At 35.8% G+C, this 19,326-nt stretch overlaps 2 protein-coding genes and 1 long non-coding RNA gene across 6 annotated transcripts in view; 1 reads left to right on the top strand and 2 right to left on the bottom strand.

Moving 5' to 3' along the window:
* Nucleotides 1–726: 726 nt before the first annotated feature.
* Nucleotides 727–2,569, bottom strand: LOC128013165 (uncharacterized). 2 transcript variants are annotated; one of them, XR_008183253.1, is made up of 2 exons: nt 2,530–2,569; nt 727–1,863 (listed from the first exon to the last, which is right to left on the bottom strand). It is a non-coding gene; the product is annotated as an uncharacterized LOC128013165 (long non-coding RNA). The 2 variants fall into 2 exon arrangements; XR_008183252.1 differs by having other exon boundaries at nt 2,514–2,568.
* On the top strand, nt 1,319–12,545 carry cpne3 (copine III). 3 transcript variants are annotated; one of them, XM_052595919.1, is made up of 16 exons: nt 1,319–1,453; nt 1,538–1,717; nt 1,812–1,886; nt 3,079–3,150; nt 3,236–3,316; nt 3,405–3,494; nt 4,787–4,885; nt 4,974–5,060; nt 5,161–5,220; nt 6,289–6,422; nt 6,508–6,562; nt 6,645–6,696; nt 6,782–6,915; nt 6,996–7,232; nt 9,916–10,036; nt 11,348–12,545. In XM_052595919.1, exons 1-15 carry the CDS (start codon nt 1,322–1,324, stop codon nt 10,024–10,026), a joined length of 1,599 nt encoding a protein of 532 aa, XP_052451879.1. In that variant the 5' UTR covers nt 1,319–1,321; the 3' UTR covers nt 10,027–10,036; nt 11,348–12,545. The 3 variants fall into 3 exon arrangements, with proteins under 3 accessions (XP_052451879.1, XP_052451880.1, XP_052451878.1); XM_052595920.1 differs by having other exon boundaries at nt 9,916–10,026; nt 11,348–11,550; XM_052595918.1 differs by lacking the exon at nt 9,916–10,036.
* Nucleotides 12,546–12,609: 64 nt separating this feature from the next.
* The window catches only part of cngb3.1 (cyclic nucleotide gated channel subunit beta 3, tandem duplicate 1), a 10,907-nt gene continuing 4,190 nt past the window's right edge, over nt 12,610–19,326 (bottom strand). Inside the window, exons 4-18 of the mRNA XM_052595810.1 lie at nt 19,094–19,254; nt 18,018–18,317; nt 17,734–17,942; nt 17,039–17,089; nt 16,832–16,918; nt 15,896–15,960; nt 15,682–15,804; nt 15,298–15,439; nt 15,062–15,221; nt 14,846–14,943; nt 13,911–13,994; nt 13,686–13,804; nt 13,241–13,393; nt 12,982–13,135; nt 12,610–12,875 (exon numbers count right to left, since the gene is read on the bottom strand). Coding sequence (XP_052451770.1) covers nt 12,849–12,875; nt 12,982–13,135; nt 13,241–13,393; nt 13,686–13,804; nt 13,911–13,994; nt 14,846–14,943; nt 15,062–15,221; nt 15,298–15,439; nt 15,682–15,804; nt 15,896–15,960; nt 16,832–16,918; nt 17,039–17,089; nt 17,734–17,942; nt 18,018–18,317; nt 19,094–19,254 — 1,933 coding nt within the window. The 3' untranslated portion in view covers nt 12,610–12,848. The remainder of the gene's footprint in view (nt 12,876–12,981; nt 13,136–13,240; nt 13,394–13,685; nt 13,805–13,910; nt 13,995–14,845; nt 14,944–15,061; nt 15,222–15,297; nt 15,440–15,681; nt 15,805–15,895; nt 15,961–16,831; nt 16,919–17,038; nt 17,090–17,733; nt 17,943–18,017; nt 18,318–19,093; nt 19,255–19,326) is intronic.

The raw sequence follows: 19,326 nt of genomic DNA, 5'->3' as shown, positions 1-19,326 counted from the left end.
AGAACGTTTTCCTATACATGTACATATTTTCTTTTCTTTTTCTTTTTTCCCCCCCGTAATTTAAGTGAATATGTTTCTGCGTAGCCTTAATGCTAGTAATAACAATACCAGGGTAATACCATGTTTTTTTTGGATATGAACCAGTTAGTCTGGGAAGTACCTCGGAGTTTATGTACATACACAAATATGATGATCATGTAGTGCTAAGTTTATAGGAAAACTTATTCTATTACCATTTGATACTACCCTACTTTCATCATGGATAAATAATTTAAATAAATGCCTTAACCGCCTATAAAACGTCTTAGAAATCTACAATCAGTGGTGAGATCTGACATGTAATGACAGCACTGATATTAAGTCAAGTTTTCCATTCAAGAGCCTCGATTGTTCCTCCCACAGAGAATTGCACAGTGACTCCTCACACACCTTCTCTCATGCTCAAGCTTTCTGTCTGAGTTACTGTAGCCTACAGCTCATTCTGCTCAAGCACACACACCCTTCTGTACGAAAACACCTCTTAGCAGTCACACTACTATATAATTCACTCTTAAAGTAAGGTTATACACTAAAATATTATTTTATTGTGATTATATGCATAGTACAAAGTATAACTACTGGCTGACGAGAGACTCTAGTAATCTGTGTGAACAGTTATGTTGCAACTAGTTGCAAGTTGACTTAAGATTTGCGAAATAGTGTTGTTTCCAATTGTTCATTTAAATGAAATGGGCTTTGAAAAAACAAAACAAACGAGCAACATTACGGAGTACAAATGAATATAGTATAGACTGTACAGAGTACAAATGAGATATGACCTAAATCAGAGTCTGCTATGAATTTATTTGAGCAGAGCAAATGCAAGCCACTATTATTAGTTCATCATAAACGACTATTTAAAACAAAGCAACATCAACGAAATTAAAAAAAATCCATTATTGATTCTAAACTAAACACATGTCATTCTTTAAATACAGAACCGGTCTGATTCAATCAGAATGTGTTCTGACAAGTTAGGCTAATTAAACAGATAAGTAGCGTGGGAAACTAAAACTAGCTCTGTCAAAGTGTTTTCAACCGGTACATGTCTAGGTGCAATTTACTAACCCTAAGAAATTAAGTCAGTGATATATATCTATATTGCAGCTTGGCCTGATTAAATAGTGGTTACAGAGGCCACAACATGCAATGTTATCAAGCACAAAGGGAAATACTGAAACCACTGGAATGTTCCTATGATTATCTACCAGTTTGTGGCATAGAAAGTGCTGTTATTTTTCCAAAAGCTTTTATCAAGTTTCCATGTAAACAGATCAGTCCAATGGCTGCGTCGTGTGTGACCAAGGTGGAGCTGACAGTCTCCTGTGAAAACCTGCTGGACATGGATGTGTGCTCCAAATCTGACCCGCTGTGTGTCCTGCTCATGAACACATCGGGAAACCAGTGGTTTGAGGTCAGGTCACTTGTTGTGCACATAGTTCAGATATCTATGCGGATGCCTGGGCATATTTGGGAATGGGAATGTTTTGTTTCCTAGGTCGATCGCACTGAGAGGGTTAAGAACTGCTTGAACCCCAAATTTGCCAAGAAGTTTGTTGTCGATTACTACTTCGAGGTTGTTCAGAAACTCAGATTCGGGGTTTACGATATTGACAATAAAACCGTTGACTTGAGCGATGACGACTTCCTGGGTGAGTTCGAGTGCTCGCTGGGACAGGTAAGACCACCAAAGATCCTAAACATCCATGTTTTGAAGCCATTTTTACTCCGTGACATTGTCTGGTGTGTGTGTGTGTGTTTTTTCTACACAGATTGTTTCCAGTAGCAAGCTGACGAGACCTTTAGTGCTGAAGAACAAGAGACCTGCAGGAAAGGGAACAATTACGGTGAATGTTCATGATATTTCATCACATTTACTCTCTGTGTGGTTGCTAGACAATAATATTTTTCCAGAAAGTTGTTGTGATAAAAACACCAGCTTATTGTGGATAAATTGATGGTGGACTTTTTAAAACATAATACAGATTTTCACCAAGGCTGCATTTTAGTCAACAATACAGTAAAATCAGTAGTATTGTGAACTATTACTACAATTTAAAATAACTGCTTTATTTTAAAATGTAATTTATTCCGGTGATGTAAAGTTGCATTTTTGTTTAGCATCATTACTCCATTCCTTAGTGTCACATTGTCAGGGTTCGGCAAAGGGAGGAACTCAAGTGCAGACAGGAATCAGGTTACACAGAGGGTTTATTTACACAAAGGGGAAAACAAAACCCACGAGGGGGAAAACACTGACTAAGGTAAAGACTAAATAACTAAACAGGACTGGGCTGACAAGATAAACACTCACATGTACGAACACTCACATGTACGAACACTCACATGTACGAACACTCACATGTACGAACACTCACATGTACGAACACTCACATGTACGAACACTCACATGTACGAACACTCACATGTACGAACACTCACATGTACGAACACTCACATGTACGAACACTCACATGTACGAACACTCACAGTGTGGAACAATCTCAATTGAACACATATGAGGTACAATGAACCGACCAAAGACAGAGCACACTAGGAGATCTAAATAGGGGAACTAATTAAGACACGACAGGTGACACAGATACAGCAATCACGATAACACTAGGATAACAAGGGGGGCGGGGCAAGGGAACGAGACAACACAAGCACATGGCCCAAAGACAAGGCCATGTGCTTGTACACAAAACACGGGTCTGTCATGATCCTGCCTCAAGACTAGGAAAAATCAAGGACACGAGGGCAGAATCATGACACACATGGTATTTCAGAAATGATTCTAATATGCTGATTTGCTGATCAACACACATTTATTAATATTATTATCAATGTACAATGTTTTTATGCTAGTTTATATTTTTGTTGAAACCGCAATGCAATTTCTTTCAGGATTCTTTGACGATAAGAAAAAAAAACTTTTCAAAAAACTGTCACGTTTAAAGAATTGAATATGTCTTTACTCAATAAAACAATTATACAGTATACAAAAAGGAAAAATTTCTATATTTATATTCACTTCAGATCAGTGCGGAGGAAATCAAGGACAACAGAGTAGTGGATTTTGAGATGCAGGCCAGAAAACTGGACAAAAAGGTAAGACATGAGATGTGAGTTTGTGAATTTCCTTACTTTTAAACTGTAAGATGCATTCAGTGTCTAAATTTGGGTTTCCCTGCAGGATTTCTTTGGAAAATCAGACCCCTACCTGGAATTTTACAGGCAGACGGAAACAGGCTGGCAGCTTGCTCATAGAACTGAGGTGCATCTTGTGTTGTGTGTTGGTTTAGATGCGGTGCATTGACTCGTTAATGTTTATTATAAATGTTAATGGTTATCTTTTATACCAGGTTGTGAAGAATAACTTGAACCCTTGCTGGAGGCCTTTTAAAATCCCTCTACAGTCTCTCTGTGCAGGAGACATGGAGAAACCAATCAAGGTAGAGTCTGTGGTTACTGGCTGTTAAAACATTAAAACATTAAAAAGCTCTCTGTTGCTAACACAAGTGTCATATGAAAGGCTGGCCAATCTTTAATAGTTCTGGCTTGACCGTAGAGACGCTGTAAAACTCTGGCTTTGCTTTGCTTTGTCAGTCAGAGGGTGTTTGGTGGCTTACAATCAGTGTTCTTGACTTTGTGATTTTTCTTGCAAAAGCATCTTAAAGGAAAAGTGACTGTCGGAAAAAGAGCAGGTATTTTTCATCAGAACGGCTGTTTCATTTGCAAATGTGTGTGTGTCACTGAATAGCTGCTAGTTTGTCCTTCATAGATCTGTATAGAGCTATTCTGTCCAACTGTTGATTCCTGAATGAGGTCATTTCAACCCCTTTCACGTGTTGAAGTCTTCAGGGTTGTTCACAGGAAACAGTGGCATTCGAATCTGTGAATTTTAAAACCTCACCGTTTCATTTGAAAGGTTAAAGAAACCCTAACCAAATAGTTTCAAAAAGTAATGAATGAAAGGTGAGTTCATAAGGCTGAAGTTGGGGGGACCTTCTCTCAAACCCTATTATTTTGGATAAAGCATTGTGAAAAAGAAAAAAAAAACGTACATGTACATAAGCAGTAAAAGCATGATGTAAACGTATAACAAAGATTATATAACATATACATTATGCAGTTAAAATAATTTTTAAATTGAATATAATTTATTGTAATCAAACAGTTTTTTTTACTTATCAATTTTATTTTGTATTAAATATTTAAAGGTAACCGTTGAGTACAAATAAAAATATGATGATTTATGGCCATTTTTAAATGTTTAACTTTTTGAAAAATAAGATATATTTTTATTTTCTTCTGCATTCCACAAAACAGTTGTAAATACTGTTAAATATATATATATATATATATATATATATATATATATATATATATATATATATATATATATTATTATTATTTTATTTATTTTTCTTCAAATGACTGCTTTTCTCAGTGAAGGATTCAGAGAACACATGGCTGCTAAAATATTCTTCCACAACAGGTTTCGTCATATATCTAACCTTATGAAATGTGGAAAGTGGCAGGGTATCCAACATCTTTCATCTATTCATTCATTTAAAAACGTCCTGTGTGGTGTGCTGTTCTGCTGGTGTCTTACTCATTTTGAATGAAGAGACCAATAGACCTGTACTATGGTTCTTCATTCTTCACTTTTTGCATGACCTCTTTTGCCCTCTAGTCTCATTCCCTTCAGATCACTTCATGCTGTATTTTCAACCCTCTCTAGGTTGAATGTTACGATTATGACAACGATGGATCTCATGATTTGATAGGGATTTTTGAGACCAATATGAAGCGTCTGCAAGAGGCATCCCGCAGCGCTCCGGTGAGATGATCCTCAACGCAATGTTGATTTCATTACCTGATGGATTTCTGAATGGTCCTGAACTAAGGAAGCTGATTTTCTCCTGCAGGCAGAATTTGAGTGCATAAACAGTAAAAAGAAACAGAAGAAGAAAAATTATAAGAACTCGGGAGTCGTGAGTGTGAAGCTTTGTCAGGTACTGTGTCACATTAACACACTCGTCGGATTTTATTCTCAACGTTCAGTATTAAACCCAATGCAAACATTTCTAGACATGATTGTGTTTGCTGTCTCAGATTACCAGGGAATACACCTTTTTGGACTACATCATGGGAGGCTGCCAAATAAATTTCACTGTAAGTCATTAACTATTTTCACAAAAAATATAGGGAGTCCTTTTACATTAAACTACTATAAGGTTACAGTTAACAACAGAGCCCAAATATTTGTAACTATAATAACCAACATTCAGTCTTTGCAAACGTAAATTGCACATAATGCCGTTTTTTAATTAACTTCTAAATATTAAAATTGCTATTTGTTGTTGAAACATAATCATTCACACAGTGGCTGTCATAACTTGTTTCATAAAACACATGAAATATTTACGACATCACTAACAGGTAACAAGTCAAATATAATTAAGTATATAGTCTATTATATCTCAAAATGCTGACTTCATTTTTCTATTTTTTTTGTTTATCATAATAATATTGCATGTATTATGTATCTATAAAATAAATAAATTCCTTCATGTTGGAGCAATATGTTCAATTAAATGTTAAAAAAAGATTCTACATTTAATATTATAAATAAAAAGAAATATTTTTATAAAAAGAAATCATACTAAATAATAAATACAATATAAGTTATCCTTGTTTTATTTATTTATTATCTTTTTATTTATTTGTTTAATTTAGTATAGATAAAAAGACACATATTTGTGTAGAATTATATTTGCAGATAAAACATAGTATGTTATATTATGTAAATTCCATGTTGTAGTAATATTTTATCATATATATATTTCAAAAGCTAGATCAGTGCATTATTATAAAAACAATAATGTTAGCCAATAATAAATGCATTTCTATATTTTTATATAAATAATTTTTATATGATTATTTTGGATTATATTTGTTTATATTATGTCTCTATAAATTAAATTAATTTGCTGTATGTTGGAACAACATGTTATAATATGTATTATAAAATAATATGAATGCATTATTTATAAAAACAACAATAATAATACTAAATAAATTTTTTAGATTTTAATGAAATATTTTTTTATTATTTCAGTTATGATAAATAAAAAGACAGACATACATAGAACTATACTGTATATACTATGTCTCTATGAATTATATTCCCTCATGCTGAAGGATGGTAACTCGTGTCATCCCATCACATCTTTCTTCCAGGTGGGCATAGACTTCACAGGGTCAAATGGTGACCCCAGGTCACCCGATTCTCTACATTACATCAGTCCTCAAGGTGTGAATGAATATCTCTCAGCCATCTGGTCAGTTGGGCTCGTGGTCCAGGACTATGACAGGTACAAGGACACCAGCAATATATTTATTCACTATACTTTCAAATAAAAAAGCCATAGTTCTAATTCTTTCTTTCTTTTCCTGTAGTGACAAAATGTTTCCTGCGTTTGGATTTGGCGCCCAGATTCCTCCTTCATGGCAGGTAAATTAAATGCCATCTGCTGCTGTTGTTGTGAAAAACTCCCAGAAGCCTCAGTTTTACTAAAGGTTGTTTTTTTTTTCAGGTGTCTCATGAGTTCCCTCTCAACTTCAATCCCGCAAATCCGTTTTGTGCTGGTATGTCACAATATCAGACTTCAACCCTCTGGACTTGACAGGAAATGATGTGTATAAACAGCCGGTTGTATTTCTCTTCTTGTAGGTGTGGAGGGTGTGGTGGAGGCCTACAGGATGTGCCTTCCTCAGGTCAAACTTTACGGGCCTACGAACTTCGCTCCCATTATTAACCACATGGCTAGTTTCGCACAGCAGGCTTTACAGCAGAAGACAGCGTCGGTGAGATTCAACCCAAACCCAAATATTATATACACACTGACGCTTTATGTCTTTCTGACTCCGCCCTCTATCTGTTTCAGCAATACTTTGTCCTGCTGATCATCACGGACGGAGTGATCACAGACATGGACCAGACGCGTGGAGCTATAGTGGCCGCCTCCCGCTTGCCCATGTCAATCATTATTGTGGGCGTAGGCAAAGCCGACTTCACAGATATGGAGATTCTGGACGGAGATGATGGGCGACTGAGGTCTATCACGGGAGAACCGGCCGTACGTGACATTGTGCAGTTTGTGCCCTTCAGAAAGTTCATGAACGTGAGTGAAAAACCAGTGTGAGGAGTTTAGTAGACTAGCAACTTAGGCTTGCTCTTGCTTTGGCTTTTCCCTTTTGGGGACTCTTGCAGCTCTAGGTGCTTTCTAAGATCTGATCTTGGTTTATGATTGGCGTATAGATTCGGTTTCGGTGTTAACTGTGTTCAGTATGCATCTGTTCGTAAAAGGGTGTACGTTTACCGTATTTTCCGGACTATAAATCGCACTTTTTTTTTCATAGTTTGGCTGGTCCTGCGACTTATAATCAGGTGCGACTTATTTATCAAAATTAATTTGACATGAACCAGGAGAAATGAACCAAGAGAAAACATTACCGTCTACAGCCGCCAGAGGGCGCTCTATGCTGCTCAGTTCTCCTGCAGCAGTGTTAATTTCGTTGACGAAGACTATGACGAAAAATATTCGTCAACTAACCTTTTTCACGGACGAAAACTAAATAAAAACTAAATAAAAAGTCAGATATGATGACGAAAACGTGACGAAATATAACTGACACTTTAGTCAACGAATAAAAATGAGACGAAAATATATGGGAGGGACGAATGGAGAAGAGATCCAATCAGAGCGAATCTTTGAGGGTAGGTTGATCTATGCAGAAGCAGCCGAGCCATTTTAAAAAGCCGCGGCAAATGCAAGCGCAACAGCTAAACAAACGCAGCAGCAGTTACACAGAAAAGAGAACAAAGATGAGTTTCGAGGACGTTTTCATAACAGTTAAGTTGTTTACACAGGGAACTACACTGCAACCTTTTGAAATGCCATTGCGACCCAAATTTTTACGGGGTCGTAAATGTATCACTGATTATTTTTGTACCTACTTATGTGTAATGCTATGTGTTAATATGAGCATTTATTAAAACAGAAATGTGTATTTTAAGAATACGTTTTATAATGTGCTCCGAGCATTCAACACATCAAGTTGGCTTCAGCCCCGCGATGCAGGAAAGTTGAACTGAGCAGAGCAGCTGGTTACTCGCGTAACACTGAACCGAGCTCTCTTTCAGGACGTTTGTGTCCTCCTGCACCTGAACGAACAAATACAAATCGCATTTTAAATAAACATAAGAAAAAGAGCGAAAAGTGAAAGAGCTCAATTCAGCAGTGTGGTGTTCTGGTGTTCAGGGAGCAAGCAGAGACGCGTCTCAAAGTCTTCTTGCTTTTGTACCGACAACAAATACATACTAAATATGTCGAAATACCCGTCTTGGAAAGTGTGTTCGAAAAAGTCTGTAGTTATGTCTTCAGTGAAAGTAAAGAGTTGGAAAGAAATCGGATGCGTATTTTTATAATGGATGCATTTGTCTCTTAAAGTGACCGCGCCTAATTTACTAGCTCTGCTGCAGTGTCTAATGTATGAAAATGAAAGTAAATCACTCACTGCTCTTGATTGAATTACTTTGTAGTTTTAACAAGAATTTATCCAAAGTCAATCCAAAAATCAGATAGAATAGATTATATTGTTTTACTAGTGACTCAAAAAAAAAAAAATATTATGGACCTCAGCATGTTTTGCTTAAGTGTTTCTTTCTTTAATTGCTAATGCAACCTTTTCACACCACAGACTGAACCAAATTAAGCATTGCATCAGACATTATCAAGATGAATTTGTTGTTCTGACACAGTTTAACCCTGAGTTATTGTCATATTTTATTACCAATTTCTAAACTACAGCAAATAAACTGTGATATTGTAAGAAACGTTGAAGGTGTCTGAATACATTTTGTTTTGATTGTGTATGTGAAGACTATGCAGTGCTATTTTAAATGAACAAAAACAAACTTAAAAAAATGTAAACTTTGTGTAAATAGCACAAATAAAGAAACAGAATGAACATACAATACAAATATAATATAGGTGGTTGTCTATTTCAATAATACTGTACTTTATCTTGAAAGAATGTCATATGCATTGCATATCATTCAGGACGAATGCATATCTTTTTCAGAGAGCATGTATATTTTTCATTGAGAGCAGGCCTTATGTTTATTTTATAAATACCATTCCATAACAGACTGATGGAAACATTAAGTCAAATCAACTAAGTTGACTTTGTTCTACTAAAAAAAAAAACTAGACTAAGACTAAAAGACTTAAGACTAGACTAAGACTAAAACTCTTATGATATTTAGTCGACTAAAACTAGACTAAGACTAAAAGATTTCAGATGACTAAAATGTGACTAAAACTAAATGGTGTGTTATTCAAAAGACTAAGACTAAGACTAAATCCGAATTTGCTGTCAAAATTAACACTGTCCTGCAGTCTACACTGAAGACATAGAGCGCCCTCTCGCGGCTGTAGACGGTAATGTTTTCTCTTGGTGCTTGGTTCTTAATAAATGCAACTTATAGTCCGCTGCGACTTATATACGTGTTTTTCCTCGTCATGACGTATTTTTGGACTGATGCGACTTATACTCAGGTGCGACTTATAGTCCGAAAAATACGGTATGTGGACTCTTACATAGTTATCTCCCTCGGTGTGAATGAGCCTTAATGAACATGCAAAACCTTTTTCTTTTTTATAATAATTGTTTATGCCAGTAGACACTGAGCAAAGCCGAACACAACACAAATTTATATTTCTAATGTTTTAGTCCCATATATCTACCACATGTTATGGCTTGGAGCATCTCACCTGTGCCTTTGTGTTCATTTCATTTCAGGCGCCCAGGGAAATGCTTGCCCAATGTGTACTGGCAGAATTACCACAACAAGTCACGTCCTACTTCAGATATATAAACCTGTCGCCTCCACACGAGCCAAAACAATCATAGGCATGGACATGTAGGGCTCTCTTCTTTATCTGCACCTGACCCCCTGTCATGCGCCTGTCTGAATTATTTATTACACATTAACGCTTGTCACAGCAGTCATATTCATCTGCTTTATTGAAAGCAGCCATTGCTAATGCATGATTAGTAGTCACTGATGCTGTATTTGCCATTAACTGAGGGAAGGAAAATGTTGAATGTTGATCATACTCAAAACAGGAGGTTTTCCTGAAGCTTGATGATTTTATGCTGCATTCATGTCATATCTGAATGACAAAACTGGAGTCGTTGGACTCTGAAAGTTGTCGTTTCTGTGGCAACTTTCATAATTGGAAAAACAAATCCATGTCTGTTTAGTCAGTGGATAACTAGATTTTATTTATACAGTATTAAACCATGTTTTGGTTTAATGGTTTATATTGTGTTATACTTGGAGTTAATGATTTGAATGAATCCCATGAAAACCGTTCATTTAAAAAAAACACGGAATTTTGTAATGGCAACTAATTAAAATAAGTGCTAGTTACTAAAACTGAAATAAAAATAAATTCAATTTAAGCAAAAAGAAATATGAGTGCATAAAGAAATACTCAAACTAAAACTAAAAGAATAAATGCTAAAATTTATGTCAAAATGTTAATATAATAAATACAGTATGATACAAATATAATACTACCGTATATAAATAATAAAAATGCTACTGTGCCAAACCATAAATTCGTAAAAAAATGTTCATAACATTACATTATATTACATTATATTGCATATATTACATTGTATTGCATTCTATTGTTTTTCATCGTCTTGTCAAAATTTACAGCAGGGCATAAAGATGATAAGTGTGCATAACAGAAATACTAAAACGCAAAATATGAATAAATATGATATAAATATAATACTACTTTAAGAATAAAATTGCTACTGTCACAAACCATAACAGCCTAAAACATATTATACATATTTTTGCTGAAACATTGTATCATTATTATAAATTATTTTATAATTATATGAATTATTCAATGTAAATGATAGAAATTATTTTATCTATTTAATTCTAAAATTATATTATCTAAAAAATTTTGGTAATATAAATGCTAAAAGTGTCATTTGATCAAGTGCTCAAGTCCAAATAGTCATAAAATTGTAATAGTTTAATATTGGCTAATCGATAGCTGATATGATATGACATGATGGCAGAGTATGGTTTATGTTGTCTGCATTTGTAACTAACACTATGATGTTATTTAACCCCTCTCACCATTTGTGACCATGTGCTGCTCAAAGTCAGAAATACAATGACTGATGTTTCTCTCTCTCTCTGTAGTCTCCTAAAGAGGAGCTCTCCAAGTGTGTTCTAGCCGAGGTTCCTGGTCAGGTCGTCAACTTCTTTAAAATGATGAAGCTCCCGCCTCCGACGTCAAACACTCCAGTGGAAGCTCAGACCGGGCCGACACAGAACTGAAAGACACATATAACTCCACAGCTGGACATCATCGACCTGCCCATCTAACTTAAGGCCTTCTTAAAGAGACATACAGTACCACTTGATACATTTGTGTTGGTTTCAATTTCAGTTATTCATTTGTTTACTTTTTAAAAATCATTTAATATGTCTTCACGTGTTTTGTTCTGCCAAATGATCTTGCAGTCGTCTGTTATAGAGAGCGTTTGGATTTAAGTATCCCACTCTAAATGATCAGTTATTGAAAAATAAAAATAAAAATCGGGTATGGAGTTTAAGTTTAACGTCAACCTTGTTAGTGTTGCAGGTGAGATGACCGAATACAGCAATGGTATGAAGGCATTTATTTTTTTTTATCTCCAGTGTCATTCCCACTAACTTACAAAATTGTTTACAGTCTGCATTATCTCAATAATATTTTTGTGTCATTATCATTCTTATATTCGTATATTTGTATATGATTTTTTTAACCATTGCCTGAAAAAGCCATTTCTTCATAAACTGTGTCTAGTGCACAATATTATATTGATCACATTAATGTGCCTGATCTTTTGCAGTTTCTACACAGAAAGTCGTGCATGTATGTTTGATTTATATCTAAGGATAGCATGTGGCAGCTTTTTACCTGCCATGTTTTAATTTTAGCAGAAAGCACTTGCAGCTAAAGCCACTGAGGAATGGTGCTCAGATCTCAATCTATAAAGATGCAAGCCATTGATACTGACGTCTGGATGAGTCAGTCCTGTTATGTGCCTGAATGCACTATGCATTAATACAATAATAGTACCGGTAATATGCTCAGGTAATCAGCTTTTTGAATCAGTATTAACCATTTAAGATGCAAATGATGTTTAGTTTGCTTTACATTTGATCTGTAACAACACATCGTGCTCAATTAGTGCTGAGAGGAGTATAATTAAATCATCTTAAAGGTAATTTAAATAAAACTGTTTTTGTTTCATCAGATACGGTATCATAATGTAATGTGTCAGCTCAGCAGTTGCTGATATGCCTGTAGCATGCCTTGTTTCACATACAGTAAATAAAACACCAAAAAGTGGATTGTGATTTTTTTTGTGTGTGCAATTTTATTAAGGTACAATAAATAAAGATGACAATGAAACTAGATTATTAAATATTTTATTTTTATTTCATGAAAAACTTGCAAATTGCACAGGCCAGGAAACCCATCCACTGTGACACTGCCTATCGATCTATCTATCTATCTATCTATCTATCTATCTATCTATCTATCTATCTATCTATCTATCTATCTATCTATCATAGATGGATGTACTGTAATTAATAAATGTGTGGATGGATTAATGGATGTTTTAGGAGGTTGGGATGGATGGATGGATTTTCAACTCTTTTTTTCTGCTGCTTGAGCCTGCAGGAAAGAGAAGTGTTACCGTTATTTCAGATCGCTCAACTATTTATATGCAAACGTTTAATCTGTATTACTGATCAGATCATTTTCAGATCATCACACACACCCTGAGTTTCTCCAGTAATCCTCCTTTCCCAAAGCCTCCAAAAGCACGTAACATTTTCGGAGTGGGTGGTTTTTGTCCGAACATTGCCAATCCCTTCTTCTTTTCTCCTTCATCTTTGACGGGAGCAGCTTTGCCTTTGGCCTTCATCAGTTTCCTGCACAGAGAACGAATCATCCTTTATTGTAGCTCCTGCATTTATCTATTAAATCTGTTCTTGGAGAAACGGTGCATGTTGTAGGACCGTGACCCTCTGACTCACCGTCCCTTCCTGGCCAGCACTTTCTGAGACTCGGGGTAATGGACCAGGATGTCATTGAGATCTTTCTTATCCAGTACGAAAAGGTTGGCGAATCCGTGAGCAGCAACATTTGCTGTTCTCCTGTTGCCTCCATCTTTTGCAGACTGTAAAAGACTGAAAATAAATAGTTTTTTGTTTTAGGAACTCTTATTTATTATTGCACTAAATTTCAATCAGTATATATATATTTTTTTTCATCAATGATGCATTCATTTGATGTGATGTTGCAGTAAAGACATCTATAATGTTATCTAATTAAATTGTTCAATTTTATAAAATTACTGTTTTTAATGTATTTTTGACCAAATAAATAGCCTCAGTTAGATTTTACTTTTAGAAACATAAAAAAAAACATTTAGACCACACATTTTTGACAAGTATCCTATATAGATTATCTTTCAGGTACCTGATCTCTCCGAACACACAGCCTGCTTTCAGAGTCACAAACACAATCTTATTGTCCGGTCCACCGATGACCTGCACCTCTCCGGCTTTAATAATATACATTTCTCTCCCAATGTCACCCTGCATGAAGCGACGGAAGACATTTGCTCATGATAATTGTCTGAATCACTTTGTGAAATCAATGTAATATCAGATCTACATGGCTGATTATATTTGATGTTCTCACCTTCTTACACACAAAGTCTCCTGGCAAGTACACAATGGATTTCAGACGCAGTAACATGTCCACAAGCATCTGGCTGTCACAGCCCTAGAAAAATACGTTTGAAATAGCAAAAACTTGAAATGAAATCAATCCCTCACTTGTTTTCCCTTTTTTCCCCACACTTGTTATCATTCTAACAGGGATTTACTTCATTGAAGTGCACAAGAATAGATTAAATAGATGCCACCAGTAGGAGGCAGTGGAGTTTTCCCCCGCTGTTTTTAGAGTGTTGCTAAAATGCGTTTTAGCCTTTAGCACTTCTGGTTCCACTGTCCTGAAGTGTTTTTTCTTTTCTTTTAATGAATAATTTTCTATTTTGTTTTGTTTTAGTGCTGGACATGTTATTTAGGCTCCAAAACACATCCAAGTTGCATTAATTTGTGAATATTATCATTATAAAAATGTGTAAGAATCATAAACTTTTGGTCGCCAAGCTTATTTTCTGTAATAATCCAGAATCCAGTGATGCAACGTAATAATCTAAAGCCTAATGTAAAAAACCCTGTTGGGTTGAATCATCAAAACAATAAAAGATTGAAAAAGCTTAAAATAAAAAGGTTTTACCCATTTGTCAATATGAGTTTTTAAACATTTAGAATATAATAAAATTTAGTATGATCACGTTTTCATTTATATTTTAAGTACAGTTCAGAATATTAAGTTATGTTGAATGACAATAGAACATTATATAACCAATATTTTAGCATTTTATTTTCACAAAAACATAAGACTGTTTACTTGATTTAATATGCTTTTTATGCATATTAAAGTAAAGTTAATTTAAAGCGGACACCAAAATTGGATGTTTCGTATTTGACCCACATGCAACACTCCATAAATGTCAATATTAGCAAATTTTTTACTTTATATATTTCACTGACATTATTAAGTTTTACCTTGAAGAGGTCGATCTTCTGGAAGGTGGTGAGGTTGATGTCCACAGCGATGGCTGTTCTCATCACCAGAGGCATCTTTTCTAATAACTCCGATTCATCTGTGGAAAAACAGATTTTTTTTTTTGCATTTTGCATTTAGATTTATTGTAACTGTATAAACGATCATCCCAAAACTAGCTGTTTTAATCAAGCACTTTTATTAAGAATAACTCTTACCCAGCATGCCCTGGGAGTCCCAGGTGTAGTTGTACCAGGTGCGTACTCTGTTCTGCACCAGCTTTGGGATGGTGTAGGTGTTCATATACGCCACACAGGCGTCCATAGACGCGCGGAAGTAGGTCTGTCCCGCCGTAGCTGCTCCGATGACATCTCTCATCTGGGTTTAAACAGATTTTGATCAGTGCTGTGAAGTTATTATTCTGGGTCATGTGTTATAGTATTATTTAACTTACCTGTCCAATCAAGCTAGAGAAGACGAAGACTCCTGTGAAGAAGTTGACCAGCTGGAAGATGATCTCAAAGAGCGTATGGGGCTCGGGGAGACCTCCGATAGTGATCAGCGTCCGAGTCGCAAAATAATAACAGCGGAGATACCTTGACAAAAAAAAAGGACAATATTTTCAGTATAATATTTATTTATATATTAATATTTTATTTTGAATGTATTTAAATGTATTGATTTTTAAAGGGCATAAAAAAAATATATATAGTATAATTTAATAATTAAGTATAACACTGTAATTCAATTTTAAATAAAGTAAATTTTAATTTATTAATAGCTACTTTTTACGAAATATATGAAATAATTGAAAAAAATAAATAATTATAATTCATACGCATTTCCTTTTCCATCATATGTCCATTTTGTGCTGCCAAGCCCTTCGTATTCTGATGCTACATAGTAAAGGCAGGAGTTTAAATGGAGACAGAAGAGCAGATATCCAGTAGTGCGGCCAACTCTGAAAAAAAAACAAAAAAAAACAGCATTACTATTATTATTATTGGTCAAACATAAAGAATAGTAGATTAGCATATAGAAATCACACATGCCTCCAGATATACGCCTTAGCCATGACGCTTTCCAGACGATCGCTGAACTCAAAAAATGATTGATACTAAAAAGAAAGAAGGAATATGTACATTAAATAGAGCTCATTACACAGTACACTAAATAGTAATGTACAAAACTGTAGTGGAGAACTACTGTTATTGTTAACTAAAACTATTAAATCATTTCCATTAATTGAAATGAAGCTAAAATAAGTTCAAACAAATATTAGATTAAGAAAATTAATTAGAAATGTTGTCTTAATTGTCAACGAACTGAAATAAGTTACGTTTTAAAATTAATAAAACTAAAACTGAAATGAAAAATTGTTTTTTTTAAAGGGATCCTCCATCCCACAATGAAAAGTTAATTAATTAATTACTTATAAAAGGTATCAAGCGGACGAGAATGTGCAAAGAAAACAAAAATAACGACTTTATTCAACAATTCGTCTCTCTGCATCACAGTAATGCTATTTTGGAGAATATCAGCTGACGAATTGTTGAATGAAGTCATTATTTTTGTTTTCTTTGCATATAAAAGGTATTCTCGTTGCTTCATAACTTTATGGTTGAACCACCGATGGCAAATGGACTATTCTGATGATCTTTCATATTTTTCTGGATCTTGACAGTGTAATTTACTTTGCAGTCTATGGGACATTCACAAGCCTCTCGGTTTTCATCCAAAATATCTTGAATGGTGTTCTGAAGACATGGGGGTCAACAAAGTTTAATAACATGGGGTAAGATATTAATGACAAAATTTTCATTTTGGGGTTGAGTATCCCTTTAAATGAAAGCTATTATTAAAGCTAAAAATGAAATGAAAACTGAAAATCAATTGAATAAAATGAATTTCAGATATGCATAATAATGAAATAAATAAATAAATAATCTGAATGAAAGAAAACAGATTTGGCTGGGTGAGTAACTGACCCGCATAAACCGGTTCATCCTAAAGATCGACGTAAACCCAAAGTGGAAACACAGCAAATCAAATGGTATGATGCTTATCAGGTCTGTCTGTTGAGAGAAAATATCATCAAATAAAATAAATATAATATGCATATTTTTAAATATACGTTTAATTTTATTATTATTATTATTTTTATTAATCGTAGCCTATATATCATTTTTACTCACCTGAAATCTGGCAGATTCCCTGTACCTCCGTTTTGCCATTATTCTGTCTTTCTGAGGAAACAAATGTGCAGGTTTTTGAGTGGACGTCCTAAGCCCCTTTCACACTGCCATTCCGGCAAATACAGGGGTAAAGTGTTCCTGCAATTGTTCCCTGGTCGCTAGATTTGGAACTTTCACACTGCCAGTGATAACCCGGTATATGTGCGTGCTTTTATACACAACCCTTGAAGATCCCGTAACGGCACGTGACATCAACGCGTGACGTGTAATGTACGAGTCGAAAACGCTTGGCACGTTATACTTTCACTGAAGCAAGCAAACGATCTCTGCGTCAGCGCGGAAAGTGAGGAACTAAACTGATCTCTGCTTCATTACAGTTTGAACATGTGTTTTCGTCGCGAACGTTGATCTTCCCTCAAAACAGCCGGTAAAAGAGTCGCGCGATAACGCACGTAATCACTTCTATACGGAATTAGATCTGGCTTTTGTTCACACAGCGCTCGTCCCGGGTCGAACCCCGCAATGTTACTAGGTCCCCCGACCTGGGTTCAATTCGGTAATCAATTCCGGGATGTGGTTGCTTTCACACGGAAGACGAACCGGCAATGTTCCGGAAATATTGTGGGTCCGACGTGCAGTGTGAAAGGGGCTCTATTGACACAGCTCCAAAAGTGTCTATACCAAGATCCACTTACTATGATGTCTCCTGCTTTCACAAACTGCAAGCGCGGCTGAAACATGGTGATATCTACGATGTTCACAAGGTCTGCCAGGATGTCAAAAAAGATCCAGAAGGGGATGGTCCCAGGCGTGTGGTACGGGAAACACAAACGTGCTGTGGCCAGCCAAACGTTGTAGTTAAAAGCGATTGTCACGACACTCAGCCATTTAATATACCGCCGATCTAGAAGGAAGAACAAACATGTGTAGGTCAGTGTTTTGTACTTCAAGGGCATCTTCGGTTCTCATAGTGTCATACCTGTGAAAGGGTCAATGGTTGTCCCCAAATATGCGTCCATCATGTCTTCGAAAGGTTTGAGAAGTGCATCTATGCACGTGCATTTGATTTTTGGGCAGATGGCTTCAGCCGCCTCCTTATCGGCCTTCTCCTTCTCGGCTTTCAGCTTTTCCTCTTTCTCTTTCTTTTCTTTCTCCTCTTTTTCTTTCTTCGCCGCTGCTTTCTTAGCATCCTCCTCTTTTTTCTTCTGCTCGGCCTCTTCTCGTTTTATTCTCTCCGCTTCCTGCTTTCTGATCCAGTCTTCCTTTCGGTAAACCGGTGCTGGATATCAACAAGTAGACTAAAGTTTAGAAGAGTACAAACCTCTAACCTGGAAAATCCAAGTGGGAGCTAGTTTTTCATGTTTTTTTGATGGATAAAATTGGTCATTTATAAGCATTGCATGGTCCAAGTTGGTGTAGATGGTTGATAAGATTAAAGAGTTAGTTCAGCCAAAAATAAAAATACAGTTTAAGATATTTTAAATTTAGCCCGAGAGCTTTCTGTCCCTCTATTGAAAATGTATGTACAGTATACTGTCCAAGTCCAGAAAGGTAAGAAAAACATCATCAAAGTAGTCCCGGACTACTTTCGATGCTTCAACAAATTCTGACTGACCCTCTGACGTCACATGGACTACTTTGATGATGTTTTTCTTATCTTTCTGGACATGGACAGTAGACCGTACACACAGCTTCAATGGAGGGACTGAGAGCTCTCGGACTAAATCTAAAATATCTTAAACTGTGTTCTGAAGATGAACGGAGGTCTTACGGGTTTGGAACAGCATGAGGGTGAGTCATTAATGACATAATTTTCATTTTTGGGTGAACTAACCCTTTAACTATCAGCTGGTTTTGATCTGGCAGACAGCAACAAACCAGCAATATTTTCCAAAGGCCACTTTAAGCTAGAATAACCTGGTTCTTCCAGCAGGGTAAATAAGTCAAACTGTAAGAAAAAAAATCCTTGAGGAACAAAAAAATTTGAAACACCTCCTAGATTACATTACTGATGTATTGTCTTGTAACAGCAGGATTCAGAGAGACTTTACTCACTGATTGGTGGGCTGCGCTCTGGGGACGAGGAGTAGGGGTCTATGACTTTCTCCTTAAAAAGCTCGGTCCTCTCCCGTAGTTTCCTTACGATGTCTCGCAGCTGGTCGTCACAGAATCTGTTGATGACGAAGGGTGGAGTTGGTGTTGATGGTGCATCCTCACTATGTGAAAAAGACACATAGGAAAAAGGGGGCTTAATTATGTAAAAATCACTAGTAGTAGTAACAGTACTA

This window comes from Carassius gibelio, chromosome B24 (assembly GCF_023724105.1).
Source record: "Carassius gibelio isolate Cgi1373 ecotype wild population from Czech Republic chromosome B24, carGib1.2-hapl.c, whole genome shotgun sequence".
Classification (NCBI taxonomy): Eukaryota; Metazoa; Chordata; class Actinopteri; order Cypriniformes; family Cyprinidae; genus Carassius; species Carassius gibelio.
Note: the sequence above shows the minus strand (reverse complement) of the source record. Positions and strands in the feature narration are given on the sequence as shown.

Coding starts and splice junctions, on each gene's coding strand:
- cpne3 (XM_052595918.1), top strand. CDS start 1,322: ATGGCTGCGTCGTGTGTGACCAAGGTGGAGCTGACAGTCTCCTGTGAA. Junction 3,495..4,786: donor ACATGGAGAAACCAATCAAG/GTAGAGTCTGTG, acceptor AACCCTCTCTAG/GTTGAATGTTACGATTATGA. Junction 7,233..11,347: donor CCTTCAGAAAGTTCATGAAC/GTGAGTGAAAAA, acceptor CTCTCTCTGTAG/TCTCCTAAAGAGGAGCTCTC.